This window comes from Beauveria bassiana (assembly GCF_000280675.1).
Source record: "Beauveria bassiana ARSEF 2860 unplaced genomic scaffold BBA_S00038, whole genome shotgun sequence".
NCBI lineage: Eukaryota > Fungi > Ascomycota > Sordariomycetes > Hypocreales > Cordycipitaceae > Beauveria > Beauveria bassiana.
In genome coordinates this window covers 135635-151000 of record NW_007930873.1, presented here as the reverse complement: position 1 = coordinate 151000, position 15366 = coordinate 135635, and the positions used below count along the sequence as shown (strand labels likewise).

The window sequence follows — 15366 nt, the reverse complement described above, 5'->3', positions numbered from 1 at the left end:
ACGTCGAAGATCGCCATGTTCAACTACAGAAAACATGATGAATGGTCATGAATTGTGCTATGCTAGATTCTATGTATGTAAATCAACTGTTGCGGGGCAGGCGCGACGTTGATCGCTAATTATCCACAAACTTTGCATAGGTGGTCAATCTATCGTCCGTCTTGAGCTTCTCAATCTCAACATCACGCAAACAGATTGTTATGGTTATACCATCCTCTACAGAGCGAGGCATCATGTAGATGAGGCCCTCGTAGGGGGCGAAGTGCGGGCGAACGACGGTGACGGGCTTGCCTAGGCCAAAATTGAAGTCATCGTCGTAGCAGTCCACCTTGACCCACGAGCTCAGGTTAATATCAATCGCAGAATCCGTCGAGGCAACAAACGAGTACCGCGTCTTGTCTGCATCACGCTCGAGCATCGTTGCCAGGCCGCTGAGCTCGCGCAGCGTCTTGGCTGGGTCGAGCGCCAGGCGCAGACGCGACGCGATCTCGCCTAGCGGCGCGTCCACAAGTTCTTGAATAGGGTAGCTGTTTAGGCTCTGACTCTGCATCAAGCCAGGATACTTGCTGGAGAGATTGCAATGGGAGCGAACATCGACGGCGCGCGTCATCCTCACCACTCTGTCTTGGGGTACCCGATGCTGACGAGCTCGCATGATCGCTTGCCAGACCAGAGCCGTCAGCGCGTCGTCGGTCGAAATGAAGCCCTCGGTCACCGTCTTTGTCGCGTCTGCTTTGAGTTTGACTAGTGCATCTGGGCTCACACGAATGGTGGCCCAACTGCAAGGTGGCGCCGGGTCGTTGTTCTTGGCTGGCGGAGTGGTAGGCGTGATCCACAGGGTACGAAACTCGCTCTCGAGGTCGTCTGAGCCTTGAATCAACGGAATCAGGGCTTTTCGCTCCATGTTGCCCACCGTCTTGTCTTCCTCGGTAAATGGAATACCGTGGCACGCCTGGGACAGCCAGTGCAAGATCTGCGCCTGCCCAATTATATCGATGGCACGGTGAACTGTGGCGGACGTGAGGATAAGCGCGCCAGGAGCCAGCGTTACTTGAAAGAGCAATACTGGCTCTGGGTCGTTTGCGGTCTCGCCAGGGCCGCCAGGAATGGTCATGCGCGGTGCAATTTTGGTCTCGTCAAACATGGACATGGGGAAGCCGGCAGCCGCCATTTCTTCCATCGACGGCATGGAACCATCTCGACGAGCGTCTTTGACGGTGAGGCGCGGGGTGACCTCGAAGGGCTTAATCTTGAAGACACCAGAGCTGTCGTGGCCGATGCGCTCGTGGATAATCTGACCAGCGAGCCAGGGAAAGTCCTTGGCAAGCTGGACAAGGCCTTTTCGTAATGTGCTTAGAATATCTTCGACTTGCGCATCCGCGTCAAGCCGGAAGACGGAGCTCAGCTGCGTATAGACCTGCAGCGCTGGTTGCTGACCAAGAATTTCCACTTCCATGTCTACTCCTTCAGGAAATGTGTCTTTGAACGCCATTATTTCGCTCGTGCTGGTGACTGATGATAGTTCTTCTTGTTTATCGTTGGCTCAGAGATGACGTTTCATGGAACTTGGGCCAAGTTTTTTTTCCCCCGCGTTCAAGCCCAGCAAGACGCGCAGTCACGGGATCATGTTCACCGCACTTTTTGTAGCACCAATACCATTTTATACCACAACACCTCCCATCGTTCCTAGGGATCTCCGCTCCAAATAGAATAGAGAAATGTTCTTACTATTGAGCGCTTACATCCGCACCGTAGTTAGCCCCTTTTAGCCGCTTCTCATCCCCACTGTAGCAGCTGGGTGTTTCTTAAAACTGCCTGTTATAGCGGGAGTTAACCCCTAAAGGGTATAGGCTCATCAGCAATATTTAGTGGAAGACACAGGCCTCCTTGTTGCTCGGCCTGTGGCCCGTGGCCAAATGGCCCACACAACTCAACCAAGACACACTTGATCCGTCACAAATAGTAGCAACGCCATCAGATTCAGGGCCTTCGAGCCATAGTCTTGTTTGACGATATCAGTCACAAGTCCAGCGAGCCAGCCTCTACGAGCCAGCCCGCGAGCAGCAGCCTTCAAGGACCAGCCTACGCGCACTAGCCCACGAGCACCACTCCGCTCGCCAGCCTATCAGCACCAGCCTGATGGCACCAAACACACGATTTCTAATGTAGGAAATTGATCCTACATCACTTGTACATTGTCGAGTATGCGCTTGAAAAATCGACCCCCAACAACTTTCTGTAGCATCAACGCCACAGGCAGCCTGCCGGGACTGGTTGGCATACGAATACAACTTGGCCACGTAGGTATCAGGCACACTGTGACTAACGGGGTATTTGGTTCCCATCTGTTTATGTCTCGGTTTTATTCTTTGGCCCCTCAAGTTTTGTAACAGCCCACGCAGCCGCATTAGTTTGGTGATGTGGCGGTTGCATCAAGCAAAGAGGCGAGCACGCAGCTGGAGCTTTTGAGCAGTGTTGGACACACGGGCAAGGGGCAACATTGAACTTTTTTGTTACTTACATGACTAAACCCACGCACAGGTTTCTATATTATACACATATCTGCAAACATATACACATAAAATGCAGATTATGCGTACATCCCTCTTTTCTCTACTCAACACCATACTAAGCCTGTTCTCAAGTGAACTCTCTCACTTTCCAAAACAAGACCTCACACTTCTTTACAACCCCAATTAACATGCCCGACACCGAGTTCCCTCTGGCCAACTTTCTCGGCGCCGCTGTGCGTCTTCTCGAGTACATTGAGTATCAGGACTGCAACTACACGCACGAAGAACGCATCGAGAATCTCCGCTATGCTTACGAAAAAGCCGCCCATCACTTTGCCCAAGAGCGCCAGCAGACGATGCTTAATGCGGACCCAAAGAGACTTCAGGCCTCTCTTCAGACGATTGTGGGCATGGTCGTCTACAGTTGGGCCAAGGTTTCCAAGGAGCTCATGGCAGACCTCAGCATCCATTACACCTATACCCTCGTCCTAGACGACAGCCATAACGACCCTCACACGCATATGCTCACCTACTTTGACGACTTGCAGGCTGGGCGTCCGCAGAGCCACCCCTGGTGGGTGCTGGTTAACGAGCACTTTCCCAATGTCCTTCGACACTTTGGGCCTTTTTGCTCACTCAACCTGATTCGGAGTACCCTTGACTGTAGGTTCTCCCATTCCAGTCAAAATGCAGACTGTGTGAATATGAGTAGGCAACTAACAGGACTTGACAAGTTTTCGAGGGGTGCTGGATTGAACAATACAATTTTCACGGCTATCAAGGCTCCTACGATTACCCGGATTTCCTTCGCCGCATGAACGGTCTCGGTCACTGTGTCGGAGCCTCCCTATGGCCCAAGGACAAGTTTGACGAGCAGAAGCTCTTCCGCGAGATCACCTCGGCCGTTGCGCAAATGGAGAACTGGATGGTCTGGGTCAATGACCTGCTCTCCTTTTACAAAGAGTTTGACGAGCCCCGCGACCAGACTAGTCTTGTAAACAACTACGCCGCCAGTTTTGGCATCAGCCTTGAGGAGGCTCTGGAGAAGCTGATTCAAGAGACGCTGCTGTCATCCAAGCAGATGATGGCCGTCTTTGTCGACAAGGATCCGCAGCTGAAGGAAACAATCACCCTCTTTATGCACGGCTACGTCACCTGGCACCTGTGTGATGCACGCTACAGGATGAGCGAAGTCTACCACAAAGCCAAGACGATGGAGGGTGAAGATGCCCGTACCTTTACCAGGTTTCGCGAGCAAGCTGCCGAGGTTGGCGCGGTCGACAGCGCCGAGTGGGTAAAGTTTACCGTACTGGACATGGTTGAAGCCAAGAAAGCAGCCAAGAAACGCGGTAATAAGATCATGTCTACGGGCAAGACTTTTTCTCAGGGAATCTTTTCATTTATTCCCTGGATGAATGGGCTGCTTTTGTGCGGTGTTTTGCTTGCCCTGACAAGCATTAATCTGCCCACGGAACTTTTCGGCCTCGTCTAGTGCCTACATGTCTTCTTGTTCCATTTTGTTTCTGTTTTTGTTTTTCTGTATTTGCGATGTTTCAGTCCAAGTTTTCGATTCTTGACTTGTGAGTGAATGAATGACCATGTCTGCTTGTTATCACATTTGCACCCCTATCGTCGGACGATCTGAACTAAAACTAGAATTGAATAATGCAGTCAAAAATGAGCTATCCTATTATGTGATGATCAAGTAGTTATGTTTAGCGTCACCTGGTCGGCGCTGTAATTTTTACTTGGCAAAATAACCATGAACTAGCGGAGAAGGGTTGATTTTCGTTGAGCATAGCATACCTGCTGTGATATAAGGGGGTATAGGCGCTATAAAAGTGTGGCGCGTCGCATTTTCTAGTGTGTATTGATAGTACCCGCATAGCTACAAAATGCGCTGAGCTAGACATCCTTATTAGTATCTGTGCAATTGTCTACATCCCACGTTTTTGCGCCGAACAAGTAATGCCGAAGTTGACTTGTCGGTCTCGATCTTGGTACCGAAAGCACCCCTGAGTGTCATTACGAGGGGCTGCATCTAAAATGGATTGAAGAAGGGTTTCGGCAAATGATTAATAAACATTTTGAAGTGAGACATTCACTACTTGTCGCATGATTAATTGACGGGTCGCGACAGCTGAGCAAAGCTAAATACTGCCCTACATTATTCTCAATATATCCAGCATCCCATTGCGAGCGCAGATCAGTAACAACACATTTCAGTCATTGCTACGCCTCGAGAGAATAACGGCAGGGTAAATATTGAGCTTCAACCCGCTGACGGTATCGGTAAGATGGCACTTCTTCGGGTTCGGCGCGCACTCGCCGTGACAGCCATTATCGTGGCCCAAGCTCAAGAAGTGATTGCCAGCAGCGATCAAAAGCCTTTCGAAAAAGTGAATGACATTCCACGACTACCATTGAATGAAGACTTTACCAGATATGTGCAAGAGTCTTTGGATGTATGGCATGTCCCAGGCATGTCGGTAGGCGTGGTTGACGGAGACAACGCCTACGCCGAGGTGAGATGAAAGCTGTCGAGTCTACCTATATGTGATTAAGAGCAATCTGACTGTGGTAAATTCACATTTTCAGGGTTATGGATACGCAGTGATACCCGAGGTTCCTGCTACTGCCGACACCCTTTGGTACGGCGCGTCGACAACAAAGTCGCAGGTCGCAGCACTGCTGTCGCACCTCATCCACTCGGGCAACCATAGCGCAAGCTTCCCCCATGGCTGGGAGACGCCAGTGTCGTCCATAATCCGCGACGACTTTGTCATGCAGGACGAGTGGGCGACGGCGCACGTCACGCTCAACGACATCGTCAGCCATCGCAGCGGCCTGGGTCGCCACGACTTTGGTCTGCTGCGCGTCCGTGACGGCAAGCGGCTGCTACTGCGAGATGTGACGCGCAACCTACGAAACCTTGCCATGACCGCTGAGCCACGTGTCCAGTGGTCCTACTCCAACTACATGTATATTGCGCTCGGCCATGTCCTCGAAACAGTCACGGGCCAATGGCTAGGCCACGCGCTACGCGACATCCTCTGGGCACCGCTAGGGATGGATTCCACGTACTTTAATCTGGTTGACGCACTTCAGGCGCCGCAGCGCCTGGCGGCCGGCTATGTATGGGATGAGGCGACAGGCAACTACACGTCTGTAGACTACATGAACGTTACAGCTTTCAGTGCCGCTGGCGCAGTCATCTCAAACGCCAAGGACTACGTGAAATGGCTTAGATGTCTGCTTTATAATACTGTACCGTTGTCGGAGGAGACACATCGCGATATGCAGAAGCCAAGAATTGTGCTCGACGAAAATGGAGGTATGACAGGAGACAAAATGGCAACGACGCTCTATGGACTTGGATGCTTGCGCACTACGATCCACGGCAAAACGGTCTTCTTTCATCCAGGAGGTATGCACGCCTACGGAACACACCTTGCATGGCTGCCCGAGATCAGATTCGGCGTGGCGACATTTGGGAACACAGCCATGACATCGAACTGGCAGCAGCTTGATGTCATCTACCGCTTGATCGAGGACAAGCTTGGAATTGCAACTGATGAAAGGATCAATATTCGAGAAATGTAGGTCAATCACTCCACCTAACTTGTTTAAATTACAGGCATGTAGCAGTCATGCGACTGTGCTGACGCTAGAGATGCAGATCAATGAAAAGCAGAGATGAAGTCATGACAAGAGACAAAGCCATCAATACCTTGTTCCCAGATCACCCTGATCCCCCATTGCCGTCAACATTCAACACAGATCAGCTCGTTGGCAGCTATTACAACGAGGGCTGGGGCGGCGTCACATTTACCACGGCCAATGACGGCCATGATAGTGGCAAGACAATTCTTATCGGACCTCGACCACATGCAACTTTGAGACATACATTTGTGCTGGAGCACATATCAGGCAATTATTGGCTTATGAAAGCAGTCACTGAAGGTGGTAGTCCGTACACGAGTCGCTTCTTCGCTGCTCGTTTTGTCGCGGGAGTCAATGGCAAACCGATGGTCATGGAACTCAATACTGCGCAAGGGTCTAACAATCCTGGTGACGGTATTGTCGTGTTTACAAGGACTGGGTAGGATCAGCAAGCATTGAATTGGTCATTGGATATGAATGAGCTAATTGCTAATTAATATCACAAGCCTGGACCCTTTCGTAACAAGGTGCTTCGGCCCGCATAGTTCTCGCCATCAATATCTAATTGTATCCCCTTTCGGCTTGGCGACGAATCTTCCTGGATAAAATTTCTTTCTGGCTGTATGTAATCTTGAACTGCGGCGATTCACTTACATCCCAGTCCTCCTCATTGCTAGAGTTGCCGAAGATTCTCAGAGCTCGTACGACGAGTTTGTAGTACCCCTCGGGAACATAGCTACCTGTGTCGAGCTGACCATTCCAGTCAAACCGGACGAATTGAAGCAAGTCTGGCGATGTGTTCTGTAAGCTGCTTGGGCGCCACGGGACGGGAAACCCTTGAATCTGGCCAATCGGTGTAGTAGAATTGGTTGCATATGATGTGCCATTGTTCGCGGGCACAACGTCGGCGTGCACCAGAGGGGTTCCCAGGGTTGTGTTGATGTTCAACGCAAGGGGAGATTCTGTGAGACTGCCCGGTGCTGGTAACACAACAGTGGTGCCCTCACTTAGAGAGCTATTTCCGTAGATAAGCGAGGCGCCGTCGGGTGGCAGGACCTGGTGTTCGCGGATGGAACCGGAAAATCCCTGGTAAGGAACAGAGAGTGCGCTGCTATCGGATCCGTTTATAGCAATCCAGCCAGACCACAGGGGCATTCGACTGGCGTCAAGGCTATTGGGAGCTGACGCTGACAATTGGATGTTGACGGAATTGCCGGGGGCCACGGTGACGGTCGTGTCACTCAGGGCAATGGACGCTGGGGCCTCAATCTCGTCAAGCATATCGGGATACGAAGAAGTGGTGCCATCTTCTGTAAAGGTATAGACGGTGACAGCGGGCACGTGAGACAGACTGTACGTCACAGCGTCATTGCCAATGTTCTTGATGGTCAAGTTGAGCGAGGCTGGCATATGTTCCGTGTCATTGAAGTTGAGGCCCGCCGGTTGAACAAGAGTTGTCGCGTAGGCAGCGTCGTAGGCACGCGCCAGACCACCGCCCTGCTGTGCAACAGGGGCAAGATAGGGCATGAATTCGTCTCCGTTGTGGTAAAGCTGCGGGTTTGAGTGTGAAACGAGAAGGCTTTCCACAGTGGCGGGATCCAGAGAGCCGCGAGCCTCGCCAATCAGTGCAACGATAGCAGCAATCAGGGGACCTGAAAACGAGGTTCCTCGTGTGACTGTGTAGCCGGAAGGATTGGAGTCCCTAGAGTCCGTCGAGATAATTTCTTCGCCAACCGCGGTCACGGAAGGCTTGAGACCGAGGTTCCAGGAAGGGCCCCAGGAGCTAAAGCCGGAAACAGCGCCTGCAATCTCGTCATTTGGCGTCTCAACATAGGATTGGGGTGCTTCAGCAGATGAGAACACTGTCGCAAGGACCTGGCGGCCAGACTGGAGCGCGCTGAGCATCGCCGTCGCGGTATCAAGCTCGAGCATTCCAACGGCAACAACCCCCTCAGGCAAGTTGTCCACATAATAAAAATCAGGCATCCACTCTTCATCATCCTTGTAAAAGAGAAAGCGCGAAGCCCCCTTTTCATGGAATGACTTGGCTCTAGTCCTCAAGCTGCAGTCCCCTTTGCCGGAGCGGAAATCGAGTAGGACAAGCTTGTCGCTTAAATCCGGTGTGTCAGAACTGAGCGGTCCACAAGTATGAGTACCGTTGCCAGTAACAGTCGAATTTACAGGCAGGGCGTAAACCTCCATTGGGGTGCCGGTGAAGTTGTCTGAGGGTGTTGTTGGGTAGAAGTGGAAGGGGACAGCGGATGTGTCGTCGATGGTGTACTTGGCCTCATTCAGGAGTTGGGGATACACACGGCTGTTCACCGACCCTACACTAATAACACCATTGGCGACGGCCGGGTCGATGTGTGAAAACAGACCGCGTTCGGCGTCGTTGCCAGCGCCCTGGACGAAAACGACACCGCTCTCCTTGGCCCGCGTCGCAGCTGACGACAAGAGACTGTCCGGCCACCCACCGGGAAGTCCGGCCGACGACGAGATGATATCCACGTTTTCGTTGAGGGCGCGGTAGATTGCGTCAACCATGACATCGGTAGCAAACTCACCGCTGCAGGTAATGCGGTACATGCCTATCTGAGCGCCAGGCGCCGCGCCGGTGAAGCCCATCTCGTTCGGTTGTGCAGCGATGATGCCGACCGCGTTGGTTCCGTGACCATTACAATCCTTGGGAGTGGGCTCGTTATTGACCAAGTCTGCTCCGAAGGAAATGAGGCACCCGGGACCAAAGCATCCACCGAGTGCCGGGTGCTCATAGTCAACCTAGATATGTTAGACACGGGGGTTGGGAGAATGCACAGGGAGGAGCCTCTTACACCAGTATCAATCATGCCAATCTTGATGCCCTTGCCCGTGATTCCTTTGCGGTGCAGTTTGTCAACTTGCATCATGGCGTGGGGAGGATAGGCCGTGGTATTAGTTTCACGCAGCGCATGTCGCATTGCCTGACGTTTGCTAATCTTGCCGATGGACGAATGATGCTTTTCATGCTTGGGTGCTCCGTCATTTGACGGAGTAACGCCGCCCAGCGAATGCATCTCAACCGGATAAACCTTGACAACATGATCCATGGAAGCCACATCATTAATCTTGCTTGCATTCTCGAGCGTGATCGAAACAGCCTTGTACGCCTCACCTGCCTTTCCTTCGTCAGGCGCGTAGTCAATCTGCCGGCGAATGCGAGCATTGGCTTCTGTCGTGACTCTCTGTGCAAAGCCAGCCACATCCTACGCTTTCGTGTTAGTCATTGTGGGGGGGAATGTTTTGTTGGATATTTGGACGTACAGCGCCTTTGTCAAGTTCAACAAAGTAGGTGCCATGTATGACTCGTGATGCAGCTTCGTTGGCGGCAGAGCCAGTTACTGCTAGTGCCGCAATGGCAAGCAAAAGTTTGACCATGGTGTGTAATGTTTCGGCCCTTGCTCTTAACTATTCTTGAAGACAACTCTAGGAGTCTACGGGTCATATATATACGCAGACGCAGACGCTTCGGAATTTTCAAGGCCATCAGATGAGAGATCCTTCAAAATTACCACTCGGCATATAGAAGTAAGTGCCCCCGCCCCTGCCCGTACATGTAGGCATATTCCAGTGGCAACCATAAGGGGCCCTATACGACAGTTCGGTACTTAACGTCAAGGGCGGAGAGTGACGAAACATTGGGCACTGCGAATGGATGGATCGGTAGCATGAGCACCCCTGATCTGATAAGGAACATATCAGGAGGGACATACATATTCACAGCGGCCTAGAGAGAAAATATCCTGATTTTCTCTTGGCAGTATTACCCCCCTCCTTTTGCTACTGATAATTAAGGTTACCTTATGTATGTGATTCGATTCGAGCTATTTAAATCTGGTTGTGGTATTGTTGTGGTCTGACTTGTAGCGTCAAGACCTCGCCTCACTATCGTCATTAGCTCACAGATGACAAGCGATCGCAATAGTGAAAGAGCCATCCATTTAGAGTTTTAGTGTGGGCCACTAGCTATAGAATCATGACAATATATTTTATCAACTAGCAATAAGAGTAAGTATAGGGTTTGTTAAGTTATCTAGTCGTATATTTATTCCATCTGAAGGAAGGCCGTTCGTTGCTTTCGGGATGACTTGGAAAGTGATCTGTCGAGAACCTGGAAGTTCTCGCAATCCTAATCGAGAAGTCACGGCCGGCACTAGATTCGATGAAATTGCCAGGGGCGTCTCTAAGTCTGAACTAGGGCATGATTTTCATCAAAACCTTAACCTGGGGCAGGCGAACGTTAGATCTGCGGGAAGCGGCAGTATCGGGCATAATGTGTTCATAAGGGCGTCTCGCCGCTAGTGTAATATAGGTCCTCTGAGGTTATAGTATGTCTGGAGCGGGACCCCGAATCGCGCAATCGATTTGTAAAAAAAAAAAAAAAAAAAAAAAAAAAAACCACCTTAGCGCTTGTCTGATAGTAGAGCCTTTTATTACGGAGTACTGAGTGATATGGGTAAGTAGTAGGTACCAACAAGGAAGATCCAAAAATTACAGGGCTGCGAGAACCGATCAACCGATGTCTGATAGGTCAGAACAGGGGTCAAGTTTTGCAGGCGGAAAAGATATCGGACAGGTACATTACTTCCACACGACACTACGTAGAGATCGTGATCCAAGGTTACCGGGTCGCTGAAGTTGCCAGCGCGACATGCGCGCGATACTGACGCGTATCTAAGTGAGGGAAACAAAAAAAAAGGCAAAACTCAATCACGTTCAGAGGCCAATTCGCTTAGGTTTGATGAAGATTTTCGGATTGTTCGGAATTTGGGATTAAAGGGGTGGAACAAACTTTGACGGGCCTTGACGCAGGGAGACTATATAGTGGGGCTATTAAGTACGTTCTTCGTAGGGCAGGGGTAGGGTACAGCGGGCCGCCTACGGTGACCAACCGGATCGCGGCTTATGATAATTCACCTACTAAGTATATCTGGTTGACGTTTTAGTTTTAGAACCGACTATATATAACGATATATCATTGCCAAGGAAGACGCGTTACTGACGAAGTACTGTCTGCTTGAGGTAGCGGTGTGTATAGAGCTTGTGATGTCGGAGGTCCTGCTCCGGTGTCGAAGGGATAGACTAGATCTAAGTAGGGATAATGGGCAGCTGTATGAAATTGTGTCTCCCATTGCCAAAGTGAATGTGATTGAGCCCTGACAAGCGCTTCTTATCGCGATCAACGGGATCTTGATGTAAGAACAGGCCGCTGCCATCTGTATCTCCTGAAGACACTTCGAAAAGTAGCCTATGCCCAGGCGAAATGACTACCGATGTGGGCCAGACTTCAATGTCCACCTCATAAATCTCATCCACCGTCATAGGTTCCTCGTCTGTGGAGAAGTATTCGCGATACGGAAGGTAGTAGCGATGTCGCGCGTGTTCTGGATTTGTCTTGCGAAGACTACAACGCAGCCACCCCTTGACTACTGGCACAGGGTCCCCCACTGTTCCAGTATACAAGATTTCGTTTCCTTGGGCATCGAGATGGCGCAGTGTAACAAACAGGTCCATGTCCCACGGAGTGCTTTGCGTCGGAGCGACGGCACTTATGGACACGTTCAAGTGCGCAATTATATGGCCCGTGATTTCCGTCTCAGCTACAAATGGCGCCGACGTAAATTGCAACTTGTTCTGCTCCTTGACTTGCCCCAGGGCCGAATACGTCAAGCGCGCTGAGTCACTGGTGGTCATGGCCAATTGAAGTCCATTTTCCCTGGTGAGATAATAGCGCCTGTAATCGGTGCGTGCTATAGGCCAGTCCATTTCTTCGCGTCGTAGAAATGCCTTCTCAGACTCTTGGTCATTGTAGCCGACATTGCCTTTGCGTAAAATGAGACTCACGGGCTTGACCTTGCCCTGCCGTGTCCAGCCAGCGCGGTCTTCATTTTTCAGCCACGCATCTAGAAAGCTGAGCTGAAGCTCAGCCTCCTTCTCGTAATAGAATGGAAGATCATGACGGCCCACAATGAAGCGGAGGTACTTGAACTTGGAGCCGGCGTACATGTACCCGTGAACGTTCCCCCGTAGATGCAGAGAAATGCCGCCCAGGTTGGCCACTGACAAGAGTGGTACACGCACGTCTTCCAAAGAAAAGTCTCGCGTCGCGTAGTATGGTTCATCGCGAAATCTGTGCGAAACATTGTCGATGGTTTGGTCGCATCTAGCTTTTTCGCGCTCTTCCTCAGACAAATCTCCCTCAATGGTGTCGTCGCCCCAATCTTTCTTCAACCTGCCGGGTAGACCGTACTGGTTTGTGATGACTTGCCGGTTCCACCAAAAGCGAATAAAATTGTCTGACAGAATACCGCCATGCCGGCATCGGTCACGATAATAATCAGACATGCCTTCCCACGGGATGATGCAGGCCAGGCCGCGCGGAGATCGCGCAGCAGCACGCCACTGCGTTCCAGCAAAGTAGCTCACACCGAGCAAGCCTACTTTGCCGGTTGACCACGGCTGTTCCGAGGCCCATTCAATTGCTTGACAAAACGAATCTGCTGTATCGGCCGACATGGAATCGAGATATCCAGGAGACTGACCAAAGCCACGCTCGTCGCAGCGCACAACGACGTAGCCCTTATGACACCAAAAAACAGGGTCGGGAGTCTCCCAGACTGAGTGACGAGACTTTTGGGCTGGATTGAGCTCTGCAAAAGACGCCGGGTGGAATTTGCTGTAGGGTATATCCTTGCCGTACGGTCCATAGGTCATGATTACAGGAAATTGCGAGCCCGATGTCTGGGTCTGCAATGGCCGGTAAACGTTGCAGCGGATTGGACAGAGCGAGTCCGTCGTTGGGATGGAGACATTCTTCTCGACGAAAATGGCATTTTCTTTGTCGACCCAGCTTGTACAGATGTCTCTGATTTCATTAGGCATTGTTGTCTGGGACAAAGTTGACACTTGGAAAGTCGGTTCAGAAGTTTCGATATAGACTTGTGCTATGATATCAGCGTATAATGGCTATTTTTCTAAAGTTGAAACTCGGGTACATTATATCTTTGGGGAAGCTGACTGGTAAAGTCCTCCACAGGTTAGGGTTTGGGACTGCGACTCAGCGTGGAGGAGATCTGCTTTCCCCCATGTGATCGGCGGCCCGGCCGGCTACCCCATCTATCCGCGGCTCCATCGGAAGCTCTGCACCGATAGGGAGAAGACCTCCGGGGAAGCCGGAGAGCATCCGTTCAATTTCCGTCGTGCACAGTCGAGGCGTGGGCATGCAATCTCTCCCACCCAAGTGAAAGCCTCCAGTGACTTGACTGTCCGTAATAAATTCGTTATCATGGCCCAATCCGAAGGAGTAGGGTCCGAGGGCACATGCTCCAGACGTTGCCGCAGCGTTGCGCGATTCGTACCTTATGATAGGCAGCCAACTTCCTTGGATGTTCCCGAGGCATACAGTGTACCGAAGCGGGAATTTCTGAACCAATTCAAGGAGTCGCTGGCTAGAAGTGAGGATGCGCGCGACTGCGAGACGCTGCTGACTGAGTCGAGTTGGCAGTCATGGCGTGAGGGCCATCAAGAAATGGTAAGTATGCGCTTGCTCTCAGAAAAGTGTATCGGAAAAAAAGAAGAATCTCACTAATCAAGGTCAGGTAACCCCGCATGGCTCATTTTTATCTCCTACCTGGCCAATGTCCATTGTGGTGGATGCTCCCGACTGTGACTTGGACTTTTCGAACCACATGCCGCGATGGCGACCGGTCTTCTCTGCCATCTTTCGCTTGCACCTATACATCCCTAGTTTCCAGCTGAATGAGAATTTCAGCAAGGACGCGCTCCTGCCACCATATTTGGACTTTGCTCTGGCATGCTTGGCCAGCGCAGCGTCGTCCAAAACGCCTCACGAATCCGACGGCATTCCGATACTTAGCACGACATACTTTGACATAGGAATCAGACTATATATCTTGACACTCGAAGCCGACAACCGTGAGGCCCGTACTATGGAGTCGGTAATTGCGGTATGCTATCTCTGAACACTCGATGTGGCTTGAAGCACTGGCTGATGCTTGTTTGTGCCAGAGTGCCTTGATTGCCACGTATGGTTTGCTGAGTGCAGATTTGAGCGCATGGTCGAAAAGCTCGGCAATGCTCATGTATAGCATGACTGTGAGTACTTTCAGCGTGAAAGTATGTGTCATTCTGTAGTCAGAATGTTTCAGGTACTAAAGGTGATTACAATTAACAACGACGCATCGGCAATACAGATCGCGCGAAGGCTGGATATTTTCAATTGTAGGTCTACTGGTGCCATATTGGAGCCAGCTGCAAGGTAAGGCACTTTTCCCGCCATATTGATCGTTATCGGATACCTTTCTTTCCTCAGTCAAAACTCACAAGATATAGGCGTCACAGCATGATTGCGAGCTACAAATATCTTGTTGATGTGCTACTTGCCGTCCACATGGGAACTGTTCCCGTACTGTCAACGTCGGAGCTGAACATTCGGCTGCCCGTCTCCGGGCACTCATTACCATCCGTCTATGGAAACCTCATACACTGCACTGGACCGATGCCAAGCGACGTTGCGACACCCGATGACGCCGTTTTGCTTCTGACTGCACTTCTCTCCGATTTGCTTTTTATACAGCGAAGCGCATGTCCAATTGGATCGCTTCCCTCTAGTTCCAGCACCCAAAGAGACCAAACAGGTTCTACGAAGATGGGTGAATGCCCATATCAGACACTCTCCCTGTCTGCGGAAGTTGACCGGCAGCACAATGCCATCAGGCGCGCCCTTGACCGTTGGCTACGACAATTCGAATCCTTGATGCCCCGAAATGTGCTTGCACTTTATTATTTTTGTCAACTTTGCCTCGCATGTCCCGAACTTTCACAACTTTCAATGCACGCTGGATACCCGCCAGCGCTGCAGAGTCACGCGCCCTCAGACCCGGATCCAGGACAGAATCGAATTCATGACGAGGCTTCAGTGTCGGAAGAAGCGATGGAGCTTGCGTGGTTGGTTCTGGATAATATCACTACGTCGAGGTCCGAAGATGATGTTGAATGCGCTTCGATCTGGAGTCCGATTGCTTTATTCTGTTCCGCGCTTGTAGTGTGGCGCTGTGTCACAAGACGACCGTCTAGAGTTTCGGCACAGCGAGGTACGGTAAAAATGGTGGCTTTGTTTTCGAAAGAATTGGAT

At 51.1% G+C, this 15366-nt stretch overlaps 5 protein-coding genes across 5 annotated transcripts; 2 read left to right on the top strand and 3 right to left on the bottom strand.

The window, feature by feature from the left end:
- Nucleotides 1-115: 115 nt before the first annotated feature.
- On the bottom strand, nt 116-1492 carry BBA_08697 (trichothecene 3-O-acetyltransferase, putative; the record flags this gene model as incomplete). The annotated part of the gene is made up of 1 exon (XM_008603794.1): nt 116-1492. One exon carries the CDS (start codon nt 1490-1492, stop codon nt 116-118), a length of 1377 nt encoding a protein of 458 aa, XP_008602016.1.
- A 1209-nt stretch (nt 1493-2701) lies between these two features.
- BBA_08696 (trichodiene synthase) lies at nt 2702-6619 on the top strand (the record flags this gene model as incomplete). The annotated part of the gene is made up of 5 exons (XM_008603793.1): nt 2702-3176; nt 3296-3862; nt 4740-5038; nt 5112-6112; nt 6193-6619. 5 exons carry the CDS (start codon nt 2702-2704, stop codon nt 6617-6619), a joined length of 2769 nt encoding a protein of 922 aa, XP_008602015.1.
- Nucleotides 6620-6737: 118 nt separating this feature from the next.
- On the bottom strand, nt 6738-9590 carry BBA_08695 (serine endopeptidase; the record flags this gene model as incomplete). Its single annotated transcript, XM_008603792.1, has 3 exons — nt 6738-8954; nt 9008-9418; nt 9477-9590. 3 exons carry the CDS (start codon nt 9588-9590, stop codon nt 6738-6740), a joined length of 2742 nt encoding a protein of 913 aa, XP_008602014.1.
- Nucleotides 9591-11300: 1710 nt separating this feature from the next.
- BBA_08694 (X-Pro dipeptidyl-peptidase (S15 family) protein) lies at nt 11301-13094 on the bottom strand (the record flags this gene model as incomplete). The annotated part of the gene is made up of 1 exon (XM_008603791.1): nt 11301-13094. One exon carries the CDS (start codon nt 13092-13094, stop codon nt 11301-11303), a length of 1794 nt encoding a protein of 597 aa, XP_008602013.1.
- A 403-nt stretch (nt 13095-13497) lies between these two features.
- BBA_08693 (uncharacterized protein) lies at nt 13498-14194 on the top strand (the record flags this gene model as incomplete). Its single annotated transcript, XM_008603790.1, has 2 exons — nt 13498-13743; nt 13811-14194. 2 exons carry the CDS (start codon nt 13498-13500, stop codon nt 14192-14194), a joined length of 630 nt encoding a protein of 209 aa, XP_008602012.1.
- Between the last annotated feature and the right edge of the window lie 1172 nt (nt 14195-15366).